At 35.3% G+C, this 21548-nt stretch overlaps 1 protein-coding gene and 1 pseudogene across 23 annotated transcripts in view; both read right to left on the bottom strand.

Moving 5' to 3' along the window:
* ADK (adenosine kinase) overlaps nucleotides 1-21548 on the bottom strand; it is a 630959-nt gene that overhangs the window by 294397 nt on the left and 315014 nt on the right. For 22 of the 23 annotated variants that reach the window (XM_036265166.1, XM_036265171.1, XM_036265184.1 and 19 more), the window contains 2 exons: nucleotides 20089-20261; nucleotides 16345-16453 (listed from right to left, as the gene is read on the bottom strand). In XM_036265166.1, coding sequence (XP_036121059.1) covers nucleotides 16345-16453; nucleotides 20089-20261 — 282 coding nt within the window. Of the gene's footprint in view, nucleotides 1-16344; nucleotides 16454-20088; nucleotides 20262-21280; nucleotides 21392-21548 lie in introns of all 23 variants that reach the window. The other variant, XM_036265185.1, reaches the window with a different exon arrangement.
* Nucleotides 12440-12826, bottom strand: LOC118632254 (annotated as a pseudogene).

Genomic DNA, 21548 nt, shown 5'->3' with positions numbered 1-21548 from the left:
AAAAAACAATTCAAAGGATCAATGAAACAAAGACCTGTTTCTTTGAAAAGATAAACAAGATTGATAGACCCTTAGCTAGACTCACCAAGAAACAAAGAAAGAGAACCCAAATACACAAAATCAGAAATGAAAGAGATGAAGTCACAACTGACACCACAGAAATACAAAAGATCGTTAACAACTACTATGAAAAATTATATGGCAACAAATTCGACAATCTAAGCGAAATGGACAAATTTCTAGAAAAACATAGTCTCCCAAAACTGGACCAGGAAGAGATAGAAAACTTGAACAGACCAATAGCAACAGAAGAAATTAAAGATGTAATCAAGACTCTCCTAGCAAACAAAAGCCCAGGCCCGGATGACTTCACAGGGAAGCTTCACCGAACATTCAAAAAAGAACTAACACCCATTCTCCTCAAACTATTTCAAAAAATTCAAGAAGAAGGAAGACTTCCAAACTCGTTTTATGAAGCCAGCATAATTCTAATTCAAAAACCAGAAATGACACTACAAAGAAAGAAAACTACAGGCCAATATCCCTGATGAACATAGACGCCAAAATCCTGAACAAAATACTAGCAAATCGAATCCAGCAATAGAACAAAAAAATTATCCACCATGACCAAGTGGGATTCATCCCAAGGATGCAAGTCTGGTACAATATTCGCAAATCAATAAATGTGATACACCACATAAATAAAATGAAGAATAGAGACCACATGATCATATCAATAGATGCCGAAAAGCCTTCGACAAAATCCAGTATCCATTTCTGATAAAAACGCTCAGCAATCTGGGAAGAGAAGGATCATATCTCGACATAATAAAGGCCATATATGAAAGACATACAGCCAACATCATACTCAATGGGCAAAAACGAAAAGCATTTCCCTTAAGAACAGGAACAAGGCAAGGATGCCCACTTTCACCACTCTTATTTAACATAGTACTGGAAGTCTTACCCACAGCAATCAGACAGGAAGAAAAAATAAAAGGGATCCAAATTGGAAAGGAGGAAGTGAAACTGTCATTATTTGCAGATGACATGATACTATATGAAGAAAATCCCAAAGACTCCATCAAAAATTTACTTGACTTAAATGAATTTGGAAAAGTAGTAGGATACAAAACTAACGTCAAGAAATCGATGGCATTCTTATACACCAATGATGAACTCACAGAAAGAGTAACTAATAAAACAATCCCATTTACAATTGAGGCAAGAAAATTAGGACACCTAGGAATAAACTTAACCAAAGAAATAAAGGACCTATTTGCAGAAAACTACAGGTCACTGAAAAAAGAATTAGAGGAAGATATAAAAAAGTGGAAGCACATACCCTGTTCATGGATTGGAAGAATTAACATCATTAAAATGTCCATACTACCCAAAGCAATCTATAGATTCAATGCAATCCACATCAAAATAACAATGGCATACTTCACAGAATTAAAACAAGTACTTCAAAAGTTCATATGGAGCCAAAAAAGACCTCGAATAGTCACAGCAATCTTGAAAAAGAAGAACAAAGTTGGAGGGATCACATTACCAGATTTCAGGTTATACTACAAAGCCACTATAATCAAAACAGCCTGGTACTGGCACAAGAACAGGCATATAGACCAGTGGAACAAACAGAGAACCCAGAAATGGACCCAAAACATGCTCAATTAATATTTGACAAAGGTGGCAAGAGCATACAGTGGAGTAAGGACAACCTCTTTAATAAATGGTGTTGGGAAAATTGGACAGCTACATGCAGAAAAATGAAACTAGACCATCAACTTACACCCTACACAAGAATAAACTCAAAATGGATAAAAGACTTAAATGTGACTCATGAATCCATAAAAATCCTAGAAGAAACTGTAGGCAACAAAATTTCGGACATCATATGCAGCACAATTTTCACTGATACATGATCTAAGGCAATAGAAACAAAGGCGAAACTGAACACATGGGACTACATCAAACTCAAAAGCTTCTGCACAGCGAAAGATGCAATCATCAAAACGGAAAGGCTACCCACTGTATGGGAGAACATAATTGCCAATGATATATCAGATAAGGGGTTAATTTCCAATATATAGAGAGTGCTCATACAACTCAACAAAAGGAACACAAAGAACCCAATTAAAAAATGGGCAGAGGAACTAAATAGACACCTCTCCAAACAGGACATACAAATGGCTAAGAGACATATGAAGAAATGCTCATCATCACTAATCATCAGAGAGATGCAAATTAAAACAACAAAGAGGTATCACCTCCCTGACAGAATGGCCGCCATCAACAAATCATCAAACAACGTATTGGCGAGGGTGTGGAGAAAAGGGGACTCTAGTACAGTGCTGGGGGGAATGCAGACTGGTGCGGCCCCTATGGAAAACAATATGGTGTTACCTCAAAAAATTAATAATTGAACTTCCATCTGACCCAGTGATCCCACTTCTAGGAATATACCCTAAGAAACCTGAAACACCAATCAGAAAGAATATATGTACCCCCATGTTCGTAGCAGCACTATTTACAATAGCTCAGATCTGGAAACAGCCCAAGTGTCCATCAGTAGACGAATGGATAAAAAAGCTGTGGTACATATACACAATGGAGTACTATGCAGCTGTAAGAAAGAAAGATCTCTTATCCTTTGAGACGACATGGAGGGACCTGGAAAGTATCATCCTAAGTGAAACAAACCAAACAGAGAAAGACAAGGATCATATGATCTCAGTTATTTGTGGAATATAATGAATATAACATTCTGAGGAATGGGGTAGTCCCAGAGCTGTCGAAGTGGGGTACTGACTTACAATCCCCAGAAGAGGGAGTGATGGGGGAGAGATAAACCACAGAACTTATATGCATGTATGCATGAACAATGGGCACGGACGACAAAGCTGGGGACAGGGCAGGGAGGTAGGTGGAGGGGGGAATCAGTGGGGGAAAAAGGAGAAACATCTGTAACAATAATTAATAAAAAAAAAAGAACAAAGACATAATTCTAATTCATTATTTGTCTAACTAGCAACAATTATATTATTCATATTATATTAGCCATAATACTTAGATATCACTGAAACTATTACAAGAGATGGGGATATAAGATTGAATACAGGACTTCTGATCAAGATGGCAGCACAGATAAATGCAGTACTTGAATTCTACCACTACCACATCAAGAGTATAAGTAAATTATAGCATAACTATCATTCAGAACCACCTGAAATCTAGCTCAATGGAGTCCTACAACTAGGGATTTAAAGAAGCCACATTAAGATTGGTAATGGGGAGGGAGATGTGGAAAAAGCTGGTCCCACATCCACATATGGTGGATAAAAATCTGGAGGGGTATCTCACCTGCAGAGTTCCCCTCTAAGGAAAGAAGGGCATAGCCCCACACCAGGCCCACAGGGTTCCAGTGCCAGGAAAAGAAGTCCACATAATTTCTGGCTGTAAAAACCAGCGGGGATTGTTGCTCAGTGAGATGGAGCGCTTCTATAGTCCCAGGCAGTTCCTCCTAAAGGGTCCATGCATGAACTTACTGGGACTCATTCTCTTTGAGCTCCAGCACTGGTTTGAAAGGAAGTAGAGACATATGGGGAGGAATCAAATTATCTGGCATCAGGGTAAGAGCTGGGGGACAGCTTTCTGCCACACAAAAGTGCTGTCAGAGGCCACTGTTCTTTTTCTGAAATCCTCCCCCACCAGAGAGCCAGGAGGTAGGCACCACATCTGAGTTTCCATCAACCTGGGTCACACTGTTCATCCCGCTCTGGTGATTCTCTGAGAGCCCACCCCACCCAACTTGTGGGCCCATCCAAGCAGTTTCCAGTGGCTTTTCCATGTAAATATCCTCTCTTGCCTCATGCTTTAGACTTTCTTTAAAATCTCTCCAACAGCCCTGGCCAGTGTGGCTTAGCTGGTTGAGTGTAGTCATATGCACCAAAAGGTTGCTGGTTCAGTTCCTGGTCGAGGGCACATGACCAGGTTGTAGGTTCAATCCCTGGTCGGGGTGTGTGTGGGAGGCAACCAATTGATGTTTCTCTCTCACATCAATGTTTCTCTCTTTTCCTCTCCTTTTCCCTTCCTCTCCTCTAAAATCAATAAACATATATATATATTTTTAAATTTCTCAAACGACTATCATGTGGCCTCTGCATAAGCTGTACCTCTTAGTAAGTGATCCCAGGCCTGGTACTAGTGGCAGCTGACTTTTGTTCACATCTTGGTCTCTCTTGGGCACCTCCAAGCCTCTACAAGTAGCAGCCATCTGAAGATCGTTTTGTAGCTCGTGCAGGAGGTCCCATAGAGGGCACTGGCAGTGACTGACCTTGTACCTCCTGGGAGGCCCCAGAGCCAGTGTACCTGGTGGAAAGCTTCAGATTACACCAGATTACAACCCTACACCTCCATGACGCACTCAAGGAACTGATTTAGTGAGCACCAAGGCCCCACTGAAGCAAGTCCTGCTCCATAGGGTTGCCTCCTTCACAGTAGCTCCTCCACTCTGCCCTCTCAGTGATGCTAACAGCAACCAAGGCTCAACTACAACAGGCAGTGCACACAGCCCACACAGGGGTACACCTACAACACCCAATTCAGATGACTGAAAAGGCTGCATCACTGGGCCTTGCAGGACACCTCCTATATGAGACCACACTACCAAGTCTGGAGGACGTAGCAGCTCAACCTAATAAATAGAAACTAACATAGGGAAGTAACCAAAATATGGAGACAAAAAAACAAGTCCTAAATGAAAGAACAGGAGAAATCTGTAGAAAAATAACTAAAAAAAATGAGGGCAAGTAAACTACCAGATACAGAGTTCAAAATAATGGGTATAAGAATTTTCAAGGAACTTAGTTAGTGAGGACTTAAAAGAACTCAGTGAGAACTTCAGCAGCATAAGAAAGGACATAGAAACCATAAAAAATAACCAGTCAGAAATTAATGATACACAAAATGAAATAAAGAATAATTTATAGGGAATCAACAGTAGAATAGATGAAGCTGAAAATCAAATCAGCAATTTAGAATATAAGGAAGCAACAAAACACCCAAACAGAGCAAAAAGAAAAAAAGAATCCAAAAAATTGAAGATAGTGTAGGAAGACTCTGGGACAACTTCAAGCATATTAACATTACCATTATAGGGATGCCAGAAGAAGACAAGAGAGAACAAGACATTGAAAACATATTTGAAACAATAATGACGAAAAACTTCCCTAACTTGGTCAGTGAAATAGACATGCAAGTCCAGGAAGTGCAGTGAATATCAAACAAGATAAACCTAAAGAAGCCCACACCAAGACACATCATAATTAAAATGCAAAAGGTAAGATAAAGAAAGAATCTTGAAAGCAGCAGAGAGAAAAGCAGTTAGTTAGTTACCTACATGGAAGCTCCCATAAGCTTATCAGCTGATTTCTCAGCAGAAACTCTGCAAGTCAGAAGGGAGTGGCAAGAAATATTCAAAGTGATGAAAACCAAGGACCTACAACCAAGATTACTCTTCCCAGTGAAGCTGTCATTTAGAATAAAAGGACATTTAAAGAGCTTCCTGGATAAGAACTAAGAGTTTATCACCACAAAACGGTATTATATAAAAATGTTAAAGGGTCTTCTTTAAGAAGGAAAAAAAGATAAAAATATAAACAATAAAATGGCATTCAATACATATCTATCAACAATTGCATCTAAGAAACAAATAAACAAGCCAAAGAGAAACAGCCTCAGAGTTGTGATGGTTGCCAGATTTGGGGGGGGGTGGGGGGTTGGGGAATGGGTGAAAAAGTTGAAGAGATTAAGAATTACAAATTGGGCCCTGGCCGGTTTGGTTCAGTGGTTACAGCGTCAGCCTGCGGTCCAGAGAGACCCGGGTTAGATTCCCGCTAAGGAACCTCAGTTGCAGTTTGTCCCCGGCCCTGGTTGGTCGTGCGGGTGGCAGCCACTCGATGTGTCCCTTTCACGTCGATGTTTCTCTCTCTCTTCCTCTCTCTCCCTCCCACTCTATCTGAACAAAAAATGGAAAAAAATATCCTCAGGTGAGGATAAAAAAAAAAGAATTACAAATTGGTTGTTAAAGAACAGTCATGGGGATGGGGATATCAAGTACAGTACAGGGAATAGGTCAGTGATGTTCTAGTAGTATGTGTGGTCAGATGGGTGTGGGATTTATCAGGATAATCACTTGGAGAGTTTTATGGTGTCTGGCCATCGGGTGCACACCTGAAGCTAACATAATATTGTATGTCAACTGTAACTAAAAAAATTTTCAAATGATTGAACCAGCGTTCATGGGGAGTAACTGCTAATGTTACAGTTTGTTTTTGTGGGGATGTGAATATTCTAAAATTAGATTATGATGATGTGTGCAGAACTCTGTAAATATACTAACAATCACTAAATTGTACACTTAATTTTTTAAAATCTTCACCTGAGCATTTTTTTTTAGATAAAGTGGGAGAAAGAGAGGAAGAAAGGGAGGGAGGGAGGAAGAGAAAGAGCGAAATATTTATGTAAGACACATCGACTGGTTGCCTCCCACATGACCCCGACCAGGGCATGGCATCAAACCCACAACCAAGGTATGTGGCCTTGAATGGGAATCAAACCTATGACTCAGGTCTGTAAGCCGATGCTCTAACCACTGAGAAAACTGGCCACAGCTAAATTGTATACTTTAAATGGGTGACCTTTATGGTATATAAATATCACAATAAGCTGTTATAAAAAGATTAAATCCAATTTTATTTATTTAGAAGGATAGGGACAACAGAACATATGGGTTAAAACATATTAAGCTATAGAGATTCTATAACGTGTACAGAAAAATATGCTGGAAAACAGATACAGATACTAGACTGTTTATGTCCAGTTTATATACAATTTCAAAGATATGACAACTAGCACATAAAAATATACATTGCTGTCATAATATTTATAAATTATCCCTATCTTAATCATGTTTATTAAAGAGATTTAGTCAACATTTCATTTTCCCAAGCAACTGCTGTATGGTCTGAAATATATAAATAAAGTAAATGAAGTGGAAACATTTCAGTAGATGGTTTGTTAATTCATTTTGGGCTCTGTATAAGGGCCTACTGTCTTAACAACTAAGTGCTATACATATGTTTATTTTCTTAAAATTCTAAGGCAATTAGCACATAGTGTGGTTTCCAACTTCACATAAAATTCCAAAGCTTCATTATAATGCCACAAGTCTAAAACACAAAAACTTCCAATCTTTATCTTTAGAACTCAAAGCTTCTTTAACCAATGCTATCTTATTCCTACTGAATAAGTAAAAAGATTATGCTGATTAACTAAAAATAACCTTACTTTCATATTCCATATATTTCCCCCATCTTAGTAGAGGGCTTTACTCTTAATAGCTGCCAAAAATAAAACTTAAGAAAAATTACAGAAATATAGGAGTAAATTGCCAACTTGAATAAAGTATTCATCTATAAAAATCACAAAGTATTAGTATCACTAAAAAATGACACTGTTCGAATTTAACCTGCTGAAAAAAAAGAAAACATTTCTAGACCAATTGGAAATGACTACAAATAGAATTTCTATAAGCATACTCTCATTTAAAAATTTTCCTAGCAAGAATCAAAGATTGTTCCTGTTAAGTAAGAAGAACAATAATCATTTATACCTTAATGAATATTAACATACAGAAACTTTTTTAGAGTTAAAAATTAAACTCTAATGCTAATATTTAAGAAGCAACATAATTAACAGTCCTTTTCTTGTATCTCTCTATATTATATCTGAATTAAACATAGTTTTGGGCTTTACTTGAAGGGGTGTCAAACTGGCACATACAATTCTAATCCCATGCATGACCAAGATTTGTATATATTAAATGTCAGGAATTATACACAAACATGAAATGCTCCAGATAGAAAAAAAACACACATGTATTTCTTCTCATTTTATTTTTTAAATTTATAAATGTAATAGTTAAGGTCACCTGCAAGGACATTTAATATAAAGGCTTAACAATTCACAGGCAATCCTTAATGAAGCAGTCTAAAACAGGATGGTCAAAAACTTGAGCAATGCCCTGGCCGGTTTGGCTCAATGGTTAGAGCGTCAGCCTGTGGTCCAGAGAGACCCAGGTTCAGTTCCCGCTGAGGACACGTACCTCGGTTGCAGTTTGTCCCAGCCCTGGTTGGGTCACGTGGGTGGCAGCCACTCGATGTGTCCCTTTCACGTCGAAATGTTTCTCTCTCTCTCTCCTTCCCACTCTATCCAAACAAAAAATGGAAAAATGTCCTCGGGTGAGGATAAAAAAAAAAACTTGAGCAGAAAATCAAAGGCACAAAGTCATATGGTGATCAGTGATTTGACTAATATAATGGGAATTCCAATACATAAGAAATAAAAAATTGAATTTAGAACAGGGATTAAATGAAAAGTCGGAGGAAGTTCAACCATCCCACCTCCTTAATAATCTCAGAATATTATAAATTAATTAATAAATTCCAAAAATTGCTTTGAATTCTATCTAAATGTTTTATAAAGAACTGTGACATCTTAAATCAATTGTCATTCACAAAATAGCCCACTTTTAAAAAATCCATTTATTTCTTTACCCTGACAAAGTATATTAATTATACTAGTACAACTTTAAAGGGTAATATTATAAGGGCTTTTTCTATGGTCTAATAAAGTTTAAGGCATTGAGTTTAAGCAACTGTCCGTTGTTCTTAAAATTCTTTAACTTAAAAAAAATTGGGGGGATAGTAATCTCATATATATATTAAAGTAATTGCTATCTTTCATTTCCTTTTATAGTATTCAAAATTTCTATTAGGTTAGCATTATAAGACAAATTCATTCACTTTCACTAGAATCTTTTAAAAATCTTTTCACAACAGAGGAAAGAATGCCAGATGACACACACTAGTTATTGAGAATAATCAAAACAATCTTTCATAATTTCTAATCAAGTTTTATGTAAGCATGTCTGTTTTTAATCCTTACCTGAGGATATGTTTATTGATTTGAGAAAGAGAGAAACAGCAATGTGAGCGAAACATTAATCAGTTGCCTCTTGTACACACCCCAAATGAGGATCAAACCCACAACCCAGGTATGTGCGTTCACCAGGAATCAAACCGTATACAGGATGATGTTCCAATCAACCGAGAAACCCAGCCAGGGCTGTAAGCATATATTTTTGTAAATATTATGAAAAGGAAACCAAATCCTAAAAAAACAGCAATTATATATTTCATGATACATTAATTTTAATTTGTTATTTAACCTTTTACATTTCTAACATGTAAAACTTCAAATATATGATTTTGCAGACTAGATTTCTCATAGTTTAATACAACACCTCATTTTAAGGACTTTAATTATTGATTTCAGATTACTGACAAAGATATGACTGAGTTTAAATAATAGTTCTAATATAAATTATTACTCATGGTGTCAATAAGAATTTTAGTAGAAAATCCAACCAGAGCAAACAAAGTAAGAAACAGAAAACCCAAGTAGTTATTACTGATTGCTACTTGGTTTTTATAAACAAACACTCCTTTTTTCCCCAAGTATGAACTCTATTTCTTTCCTCTAAGGTTTTATACTTCTCCAAACTATATTTCCTCCACCTACTTATAATCATACCTTCCTTTATCCCAGAGGCAAACATTAGTAACACTTGAAAACTCTACCCTCATGAAAACTATATTCCCCCAAATGGTAAGATTCTAGGCTGAGAAGAGATTATAAAAACAGTCAAGATGGAGTTATAAAAGAAATACAGACAGAGAAAAAGAATAATATAAACCATTGGAACCGGAAATCACAGAAAGAAGGAAATAGGCCTAGGTGCCAAAGGAAAATTCAAACTCCAAGTCCCATATTCTCAGACAATTATTGACAAACTATAACTCACTATTCTTTCATTTATAGCAAAAAGAAAGCTGGATTGGCTATATTACTTTCAGGTATCAGACAGAGGAGACTTTGGGACAAAATATATTACCAGGGATAAATAAATGGTAATGTGCCAAAAAAATCAACCCTATACCTTTATGCACCTTATAACAGAGTTTCAAAATACAAGAAGAAAAGTCTGATAGAATTGTGAAAGGAATATACAAATCTAGAAGGGTAGTAGAAGGAAGATCTCCATATTTAGAAAATAAACAACACACTTTAAAGAAGAAAGCAAAAGAGAAAGTAGAAAGTATTACAAGCTAAATGAAAATGAAAACATGAAATGTCAAAATTTGTGGGAGGCAGACAAATCAATGCTTAGAGGGAAATTTATATAGCACTATAAATCTGTAGTAGAAATAAAAAGTCTTTAATCAAGGAATTAAGCCCTGGTGTGGCTCAGTTGTTTGAGCATCATCCCATGCACCAAGAGGTTGCTGGTTCGATTCCAGGTCAGGACACATGCCCAGGTTTCAGGCTCAATCCCCATTAGGGGGCATGCAAGAGGCAGCAGCTGGATGTTTCTCCTTCTCTCTCCATTTCCCTTCCTCTCTTTCTAAAAATAAATAAATAAAAACATATTTTAAAAATTAAGGAATTATTTTTACTTTTTTATTGAATTTATTGGGGTGACATGGGTTAATAAAATTATATAGGTTTCAGGTATCCAGTAATTAATTTTCAATGAGTAAGAATGGACACACACGCAGCTGACTTAGTTTATGCAAAATAAGTTACAAGGTACTGAAAACCTTGTGGGACAAAATATATAACCAGGGATAAATAAATGGTAATGGGCCAAATACTCAATCCTACACCTTTATGCACCTAATAACAGAATTTCAAAGTACATGAAGAAAAGTCTGATAGAACTGCTAAAGGAGTATACAAATAAAGCTGTTTCTTAAATATCTAATTAATCTCCAAAGTTTAACACCCTCCCTATAATAAGCCTAAACTTGCAAGCTGATTTGTGATTTACAGTGTATTTAAAACTCGGAAGGAAACTTTTTCTCATAAACAAAATTATTAGAAATAATGCTAGATTTTTATGCAAAATCCTACTATTGATATTATGGTATATCTTTTTCCACCCTTTTACTTAAAACCTATTTATATGTTAATTTTTAACATGCCTATTTATGTATTAATTTACTATGCCCTATTTGTGTGTTTATTTGTGTGCATGTCTTGCAGGCAACATACTGTTGGACCTTATTTTTTGTCCAATGTGATAATGTTAACCTTTGAGTTGGGATGTCATAATGGCTATCATCAATGAATCAACAAACAACAAGTATCACAAGGATGTAGAGAAAAGGGAACCCTCCTGCACTAATGGTGTAAATGCAGACTGGCACAGGCACTATGGAAAACAGTATATTCCAGAGTTATCTCAAAAGATTAAAAATGGAACTGCTATTATGACCCAGCAATTCTACTTCTGGGAATATATCCAAAGAAGCCCAAAACACGAAACTGAAAGAATATATGCACCCCTGTGTTCAATGCAGTGTTATTTATAATAGCCAAGATTTGGAAGCTGCACAAATGTCCATCAGTAGATGAGTGGATAAAAAAGCTATGTACATTTACACAGTGGAATACTACTTGGCCTAAAGAAGTACACCTTACCTTTTGTGATAATATTCGATAGTGGAAGGGGTGACAAAGGAAGAGGAAGATTAAAACAGGAGCAAATGAAATTCCAAATAAGCAGGAAAAAAAAGGAATAATAAAGAATACAAATTAACCTGGACTTAGATTTCCCATAAAAAGTGCTAAAAGACAAATAAAGCAATGTCCACATGTTGTCATTCATATATAAAAGCAACAAAAAGTAAATAAAAACTCAAAAGGACAGGAGTTCTGAGTCCTTCCTTGGGGGAAAAATGGTGATAACATGCAGCTTATCAAGGGGTAATCAAAATAACAATAAAGGAATGCCGAAAATGGGGTTAAGTAATTGGAAAGAATTTGATTCATTTAAATGTGGAACTGAGGCTGTAAGACTTACAGTTATAGAACAGAATGCAAATGTTTAAAAACTGAAAATGTAGCCCTGGCCGGTTTGGCTCAGCGGTTAGAGCGTCGGCCTGCGGTCTGGAGAGACCCGGGTTCGGTTCCCGCTAAGGGCGTGTACCTCGGTTGCAGTTTGTCCCCAGCCCTGGTCGGTCGTGCGGTGGCAGCCACTAGATGTGTTCCTTTCACATCGATGTTTCTCTCTCTCTCTCTCTGTTCTTCTCTCTTCCTCCTACTCTACCTGAACAAAAAGATGAGAAAATGTCCTCGGGTGAGGATAAAAAATAAATAAATTAATTAAAAAAACTGAAAATGTAAAAATAAAATAAAAATATAACTACCCCAAATCAAGAGGCAGATTGAAACACTAAGTGCTAATTTTCTTTTTTTGACCAATATAAAAGTTTATTTAACAAAAATTCAATGTGAAAATGGACACGATTCTATTTTTATATTGTACTAAAACAGGTGCTGTGGAGAGGGGACATGTGGAAGCAGTTGATTTCTCTGGTGAATACAGCCATTCTTTATACTCGTTCCAAGGCTTCTAACATGATGATGCTATTGGAATAACCATTCCAATGTTATTCTGTTGCCCACTAGTTGCCATCTCCACACATTCATCTATCACAAGATTCATAAAGGGATCAAATCCCCGCAATATTCGTTGGACATGTCTGCCACCATTTAATTTCAATGACATCTTGTTCATAAATTTTTTTAACTCGGGAGGGTGAGCTTTCCTCATTATGTCTAAGAGAACTCGAAAACCCTAATTTTCTTTTTGCGTGTGAAAGATTTTTTTTAAATTGATTTTTAGGGGGGGGGATATCTATATGACAGAAAAACATAGATTGGTTGCCTCCTGCACTTCCTCTACCAGGGATGGAGCCCCCAATCCAGGCATGTACCCTTGACTGGGAATTGAACCCGAGAACCTTTGTTCCAAAGGCTGCTGATCTAACTGCTGAGCCATACCAACCAGGGTTAGATTTACAGTTTTTAAAACATAATTAGCTATCACATAATCCCTAATCATCTACTAACATGGCATTTGGTTTAAACATGAAAAACTGAGTTTACATGCCATAAATAGGACACCTGTTATAAAGGTAAAAAAAGATGCCAACACTTTATTTAAACCAAAGGAGAATTTTGATATATGCATATTCCATTTCAGCTTTTTTATCAGGCAAGTTGTTATGTGAACTCTGCACTGCAGCTTCACTGCATCATGTGACAAAGAAAATGATCAAGGTTTTAAATTTTCTTAATGCTCATGACCATTATTAATTTATGGAATAGTGGGAAGAAGAATAGTTGCTGAGTATGTAGATCTGGTTTATGTTACATAATTCAGAGAACTGTCTTATGGAAACTGTTGAATAGATATATTGAGTTGCTTTATTAGATCAAGAACTTTTTATAATTAAAGAGCTTCCAGAACTTCAACTCATTAAGACCGAAAAAGTTTATAATGATGATGTGAGAAGATTGCTAACCCTGTAGAACCTGAAAGTAGGAAGGAGTCCACCTGGTTTGATTAAATATAGATATACCTACTCAATCTAAAATTTCTATTTGAGAACATGGTAAGAAAAGACTAGACTGGATGCTCTGTGCTCAAAGGGAATTAAAGATTTAAAATAACTGTAGAATGTCTTCGTGAAAATAATATTACATTTCAGAAGATATTTCACAAATTATAATAAATAAAAATAATGCTCTTAGTTGTTGGCAAAATAAATATTTGTTGAATGTCCACCAAGAATAACAGATCCCAGGTACCCAAAACGAGACTACTATTTTCAGAACTGTTTTATTTGTTTATTATTATTATTTTTTTATCCTCACCCGAGGACATTTTTCCATTTTTTGTTCAGATAGAGCAGGAGGGAGAGAGAGGAAGAGAGAGAGAGAGAAACATGGATGTGAAGGGACACATCAAGTGGCTGCCACCCTCACGACCAACCAGGGCAGGGGACAAACTGCAACCGAGGTACATGCCCTTAGCGGGAACCGAACCCGGGTCTCTCTGGACCGCAGGCCGATGCTCCAACCGCTGAGCCAAACCGGCCAGGGCCAGAACTATTTTAAATAGCCAAACTGTGAGAAACTTATAGATTTACCTGGCAATATAAAAAAGCATTCTTTTGATGAAGTTGCTAAAATAGAAGTTAAGAGGTAGTACCTATTATCAGAGATATCAACTGGAATCTATTCTTGTATTTGTTTCTGGTTGAATATACTACACGAGACTAAAAAATAATTCAAGCCCGGCTGGTGTGGCTCAGTGGTTGAGCATCGACCCATGCACCGAGACATCGCTGGTTTGGTTCCTGGTGGGGGCACATGCCCAGGTTGTGGGCCAAATCCCCAGTGGGGGGCATGCGGGAGGCGGCCAATCAATGTTCTCTGTCATAGATGTTTCTATCTCTCCTCCCTCTCCCTTTTTCTCTCTATAATAAAGAAAATAATTTTTTAAAAATAATAATAATTCAGCCCTGGTTGGCTTTGCTCAATGGTTAGAGCATCGGCCAGTGGACCAAAAATGTCTGGGTTCAATTCCAGTCAAAAGCACATACCTTGGTTGCAGTTAGTCCTTGATCCCCAAGGGTCGTGCACCTGGCAACCAATTGATGTGTCTCTCTCACATGTTTCTCTCTCTCTTCCTCTCTCTCTTATCTGAAAATAAATGCAAAAATATCCTCAGGTGAGGATAAACAAAATAATTATTAAATTTTCTTTATTAAGTTGACCAAAACTAATCACTCCATACTTTATACAAAATGGCACTTGTATAAATAGTTAATACTCCTATAAAAATTCCATTCACCCAAAGTTGGCTAGATGCATTATAGTACACACTTGCTGAAACTATGAGTTGTTTGCAAGTTGGGTCCATGCTGTTATAAAAATTCCATTCACCCAAACTTGGTTATAATGGTTGCATGTGTATAAGTGCTGAAACTGTGAGTTGTTTCTAAGTTAGTTCATGATCTGGGGTCTAATTACTATTCATTGAAATAGAGACAATTGTAACTGTTGTTAAAAATACCTTTCCATCATAATATATTGTCATGATTCACAGTCAATATAAATAATATAACATAAATAATGCCAAAATTTAAACATGTGCTCTTTGCAAATTAGACTTTCAAATATAAGATAGTTTGAAATAGTATATAAATATTCCTAAAAATTCCCACTATTAAAATATGCTACCAAGACATTAACCAAAAGGAAATAACATTTTGTAAAATAAAATAAAATAGAAGATGATCAAGAGAAAAATTTTTTTAGTTTTTGAACTGTTTTTCTTATACACTGGCAGAAGAGATAACATCTTTCCTGTACGTAATCCTCTCAATGGAAGCATTTATTTGACAGTTATAAAGGGGTAGGGTTTGCTATACAGAGGAATCAATAACAACCTTGTAAACCCTACAGCAGTGCACATAAATATGCTATAGGAGACATTAACACTAGACTGAAGGAAATAATTATATTTTCAATAAACATGATCCTATTAGATAACCAATTTTTTTTTACACATTTTACCAGCTGTTTCACAAATTAGGTCATGAGTGGCAGAAGCTGTTATATCAAAACCATATATTACATGCTTATGAGACGCTTTTAATTTTTCATAGGTATCTACTTATTTGTGATAAACGACATTTAACTCATATTAAATAAAAACAAGGTATTTCATGGGGTGATTACTTCAGGAGGACTTTTAGACCAGTCTTATCTTGAAAATAAATTCTTAACCAATTATTTTTCTGTCAGAAGACTTAATAATTCAAATTACATGCTGTCCTTATTCCCAGATTTAAGAGATTTGTCACGATCAATGTTTTTGAAATATTAAATTAAAAGGTTTCATGGTAATTACTAGGGAATAAATAGCAATTAGAATAAATAGCAAATAGCAATTTTTTAGGTAAATAAGCTCAAATTGTTAGTAGTGAATATTTATCCTACTAATATTTTCCCATACAAGGCACGTATCATTCACAAGTAGCCTAAAAATATAAAATGTAAATCTGAAGAATTCAAAAGATCTTAAGAAACTGATTTAATACAGACTTTGATACTTGATTAAGAAATATCTATGTATAATGTATTTAAAAAGAGGTAGACTTGAAGATAAGTAATACAAATTGTGTTACCAGAGAATGATCATATCACCGTTCTGTATTTTTAATAGTGAACATATGCTTTGAGATGGGTAAATAATTTGCAGGATAAGTAAAAGACAATTATTAAAAAATTTACATCAGCTAACAACTATAATTTATAGTGTAAATATATACCATAAATTTGAATTAGGTAAATACTCACTGCTATATAATAAACTCTTGCTTTTTCTACCAAATTCCAGTTTTTCTCCATATCAAGATGTTTTTCTTTTTTATAACAATTGGCAGCAGCAAGATTAGCTACAAGGGACCTAAAACAACAAAAAGCAAATAGGTTTTTTTTCTCATATATAAATAGTTCATTCTTTTTATTGCAAACTTGTTATGTATTTCTATACAAATAATTAACAACATTTTTGAAAATTTCATTTTATATTTCCTTCAAAACTGGTGAATATTGATTTTAATAAATGTAAATAAAATCAATTTTGTTTTGAGAATTCTTGAAATTTCTGTGTTGCCTATGAGATTAACAGAGATGTTAGTTCTAAATACCACCTGGTATTTTGAGAAACTGCCCTTAAAGTTTCCTTTAATATTTAAATGATAAGATTATCTACTTTTTACATTTTAAAAATTCAACATGCAGTTAAGAAATAAAGCTGCAATGCCATTATGCATAAAAAATATTCAAATACAAACTTCAGTTTTTAAGCATCAATATATTATATATTTATTCTTTAACCTAATGCTTTAAAAGCCAAGTATGGGATTAATTTTACAAAACACACATATAGAGACTATATTTACTATGTGAAATTAATTTGCAAAGCATTACATGTTAAGGACTGGAATAAATTTAAATCAGTTTCTACAGTTGAAAACTACCTGCCCTAGTCCAGTTTTGCAGCTGAAAAATCTAAGCAGGATACTACATTTAAAATCTTGCTAGAAGTGCCACATAGAGCTTCTATTATTGCTCAACAATTCAACTTAAAAAAAATTATTTGCATTACATACAAATTAATAAAAATATTTTTCCTACTCAAAATTTAGAAAATAACGAAAATTTTTCTCTTTTGTAATCAATGGTAGCAGTTATGGTGAAAAACAAAACAAAACAGGAAAACAATAACACGTATCATCTTATCACATAAGATTGTGGTAATATGACTGGCTCCTCTGTTAAAAAAAGAATAAATCAATTCTCTTCCAAAACATGTTTCTGTTCATCCATATGCCAGTTGATTACTGAGGACACATCTGTTTATGTTCAACTAAATGAATGAAATAAGAGTAATATGCATCAGTATATTTATATGCAAATAACTATATTACAAAGCCAGAATAATTAGTCTTGATTTATAAAAAAATATTGAAGTAATCATGAATTTAGCAAAATTTTGACAAACATGGTTACTAAACAAAAGCAAACACTTGTGGTATCAGCTATTAAATTCTATTTTGATAAGAACACTACTCTTGCCCTGGCCAGTTTGGCTCAGCGGTGAGAGCTCTGACCCCAGGATCAAAGAGCTGGGGGTTCAATTTCAGTCAAGGGCATGCACCTCAGTTGTGGTTCAATCCCTGGCCCCCCGGTTGGGATCGTGTGAGAGGCAACCAGTCGATGTGTTTCTCTCACATCGATGGGAGATCTAATATTATCATATCTACTCTTTAGCATACAAAAATAATTTATCTATTTTACTCTAGACTGAGTGGTATCAGAGGCAAAATTTGACCCATTTCTCTCTAATGGGAAAACTTTACACCTACATATTGGTGTTGGTTTTAGAAAAACTAAAAAGGTGAAAGGTCTAAATAAGTATATTTAAAATATGTTTGGAAAATAGATGGTTTATTTATTGAAACCTCAAAATCATGACTTTTTTTTTTAATCATGACGTTTTATACACAAAAAATAAAGTTGCAAGAAAGGTTTGAAAGGCACTGTATTTTTAAAAGTTATATCTCAGTTATTTAATGACTACTGCCCAGAATTGTGTTAGATTCTTAACATACATATTTGCTGGAGGTCAAAGAGTGAGCAAAAATAAAAGGAGTTAAGAAAGGGGAATTGAACAAGGTAAGAGAGAGAAAGGAAGAAAAAGAGGCAAATGAGAAAGGAAGGAAAAGAAGGGAGACAGGAAATGAAAGAGAACAGACTAAATACTTCTAACTATAAGGAATGTAAAATATCTAGTGAGTCACTATTTAAAAAGAGATCCTCTTTGGTGATTCTAACAATATAATAGTTAGAAAAGTTATCTTGTTTTTCCCTTGCAAAGAAGAATAAGCCTATGCTGATGAGCAATATGGTAATAATGCTTTTAGCAATATATGACTATACTGAAGGAAAACCTACATGTAGCTGCAAAATATAACCAAGGCATCAAAGACCCTGAGGGATATATTCAAAGTTCATATAAAGAAGAATTTTTAATAAGTAGAATTTTATAGAAATGCAATGGGTTGTTTCTTGAGTGACATATTACCCATGACTGAAGTTGTTTAATATGGGTGAATGACTATTTGCCAGAAATGTTTGAGATGACTTAATTCATATGAGACTAGATATAACATAGTATTTTATTTATTTATTTATTTATTTATTTTTAATACGTTTTTATTGATTTTTTTAGGGAGAGAAGGAGAGATAGAAACATCAATGCTGCCTCCTGCACACCCCCAACTGGGGATTGAGCCCACAACCTGAGCATGTGCCCTGATCGGGAATTGAACCAGGACCTCTCAGTCCACTGGACGATGCTCAATCCACTGAGCCACACCAGCTGAACAAGATAGTATTTTACATATTAGAAAATACACGTAAATATGTATATGTATGTGTGTATTTCAATATTCCAATCTCAGGATATGGTGAAAGAACATTTCTTTTTACTAGTCCCAGTTTGGCAAAAAACTAGCTATAAGACATTGAATAAAATGTTTTCCTTTTCTGATCCTAATTATAAGATGTACACACTAGCCGAGCTGGTGTGGCTCAGTGGACTGAGATAACCCATGAACTGAGACGCCCTGGTTTGATTCCAGGTTAGGGCACATGTCCAAATTGTGGGCTTGATCCCCAGCTGGGGGGCATGCAGGAGGCAGCCGATCAATGTTTCTCTCTCACATCAATGTTTGTATCTGTCTCCCTTCCTTTCTCTCTAAAAAAATCAATAAAAATAGCCCTGGCCATTTTGGCTCAGTGGCCCTCTAACCAGAGAGCCCCGGGTTTGGTTTCCACTAAGGGCATGTACCTTGGTTGCAGTTTGTCCCCAGCCCCGGTTGGGGTCGTGTGGGTGGCAACCACTCAATGTGTCTCCCTCTGTCTTCTTCTCTCTCTCCCTCCCACTCTATCTGAAAATAAATGCAAAAATGTTCTCGAGTGAGGATAAAAAATAAAAAAAATCAATACAAATATATTTTTTAAAAATCAAAGAAGTAGACACTAGACCAATCTAAAACAATTTCACTCCTTTATACCTCATAAAGACAACAGCAGGTTCAACAAAGTCAATTTTTTTTTAAAAAAGGAAAAATAGCCCTGGCTGGTTTTTCTCAGTGGTTAGAGCACTGGCCTGCAGTCCAGATAGACCCGGGTTCGGTTCCCGCTTGGGGCATGTACCTTGGTTGCAGTTTGTCCCTGGCCCTGGTTGGGTCGTGCGGGTGGCAGCCACTTGATGTGTCTCTCTCACATTGATGTTTTTCTCTCTTTTTCTCTCTCTCCCTCCCACTCTATCTGAACAAAAAATGGAAAAATGTCCTTGGGGGAGGATAAAAAAATAAATAAATGAAAAGGAAAAATGATATAAGGAAGAGTTTATTAAACATGAAAAGCAATTATATACATGAGACCTAAATTCCAAAATTAGATTGAAATTCGGATTTTACCAAATTTAAATAGCCAATTAGTAAAAGCTTCCCTTGGGATTGCACTGACCTGTTGCCACCAGTGATGCATGCAGCACAAGTCCCTGTTGGCTGCTCATTCTGCTCATAGTAATGAGCATCCACATGGGCTTCAGCAGTTTTTTTCTTCAGGATCTCCCCAAATTTATCAATCCCAATACATCCAAAAAATGTTGCTGCTTTGTGTGGCTTCTGAATCATCCACTGAAAAATACAAAAATAAGTAATTTTAGTGGGTCAGAAAATGGTACACCATAGTTCAGTATTCTGTTGTAGGCAATGGCATAAAAGGAATACTTGACTAAAAAAGCTGTGGCTGTTATGAATGGAACTGCAATCCTGTACTACCATTTATGATAACAAATTTGATATAACAATCACATAAAACCTTATTATACTAGTTTTAGGGAGAAAAATAGAGCACAGTGGTTAGGAACTCATAATCTAAAGTCATATAGACCTTAGGTCAATGTTGGTTTGATATAGAAAAATAATAGTGATTCCCAACAGAAGTAGTATAGCAATGTCATTAAAAGATCAGCATCTATACTGAAGACTTTCTCAGTTCAAATCTTGCCTCTGCCATTTAGCTGTATGAGGAAGAACATGTTACTTAGTGTTTCTATGCCTCATTTTCCTCATCTGTAAATTTAAAAAAATTATAAATACACCTTATAAGGTTATTGAGATTTAAATTAAATACTTTAAGCCAGACGTAGGAAAAGTATAAATATAACAACTGAGAGTATGTGTTGTTCTATACATTACTGTTATTCATGTAGAAAGCTTGGTTAAATTATGAACCCATGTCTGTTTTATATAGTAAAAAACAAAAACAATCAATGAAAAATTTTACTATGATTATTTAAATAACAATATGCCATCAAAATAACAGAAAACTTCATTCAGTGAAAGTGAAGTCATTATAATATAATTCAGCCTAATTATAATAAAAATTTACATGCTCAAACTATAGTCTGAAAAAGGGGCTATATAAACTCACTACCAGGCTTACATGTGAGTTATAACACTTTCATAATCAAGATTTAAATACATTGCAATGTTTTCATTACAAATAAATATTACTTAAACCTGTAACAAAAAAATGGACAAATAATAGAAATATTCCACAGGTTTACATGTAATTGCACTGTTAAATATTTAATCACAGGAAACTGGCTAACATTGGTTATTTTTTATATCAGTATATTTAGGACACTGACCAAATATGAGACCTTTACTCTTGATCATTGATTTTCATTCAAAAGTTAGTCAATTTAAAATAAGAGTTTAGGTGGGAAGGAGAGTGTCAATGGAAGAAAAAGGAGGGACATCTGTAATAACAAAAAATAATTAATTAAAAAAATAAAATACAATAAAAGTTTAGTAAGCCAAAGCAGACACACAAGAGAAATAGAAGCCATGTTCACTACTTCAAAGCACTTAAACTAGCTAAGTAAAGATGTTATAATCAAGAAAGTTGAAAGATTA

The sequence above is a fragment of the Molossus molossus genome, unplaced genomic scaffold (assembly GCF_014108415.1).
Source record: "Molossus molossus isolate mMolMol1 unplaced genomic scaffold, mMolMol1.p scaffold_m16_p_17, whole genome shotgun sequence".
NCBI classification, from domain to species: domain Eukaryota; kingdom Metazoa; phylum Chordata; class Mammalia; order Chiroptera; family Molossidae; genus Molossus; species Molossus molossus.
This window is presented reverse-complemented; position numbering and strand designations above follow the sequence as displayed.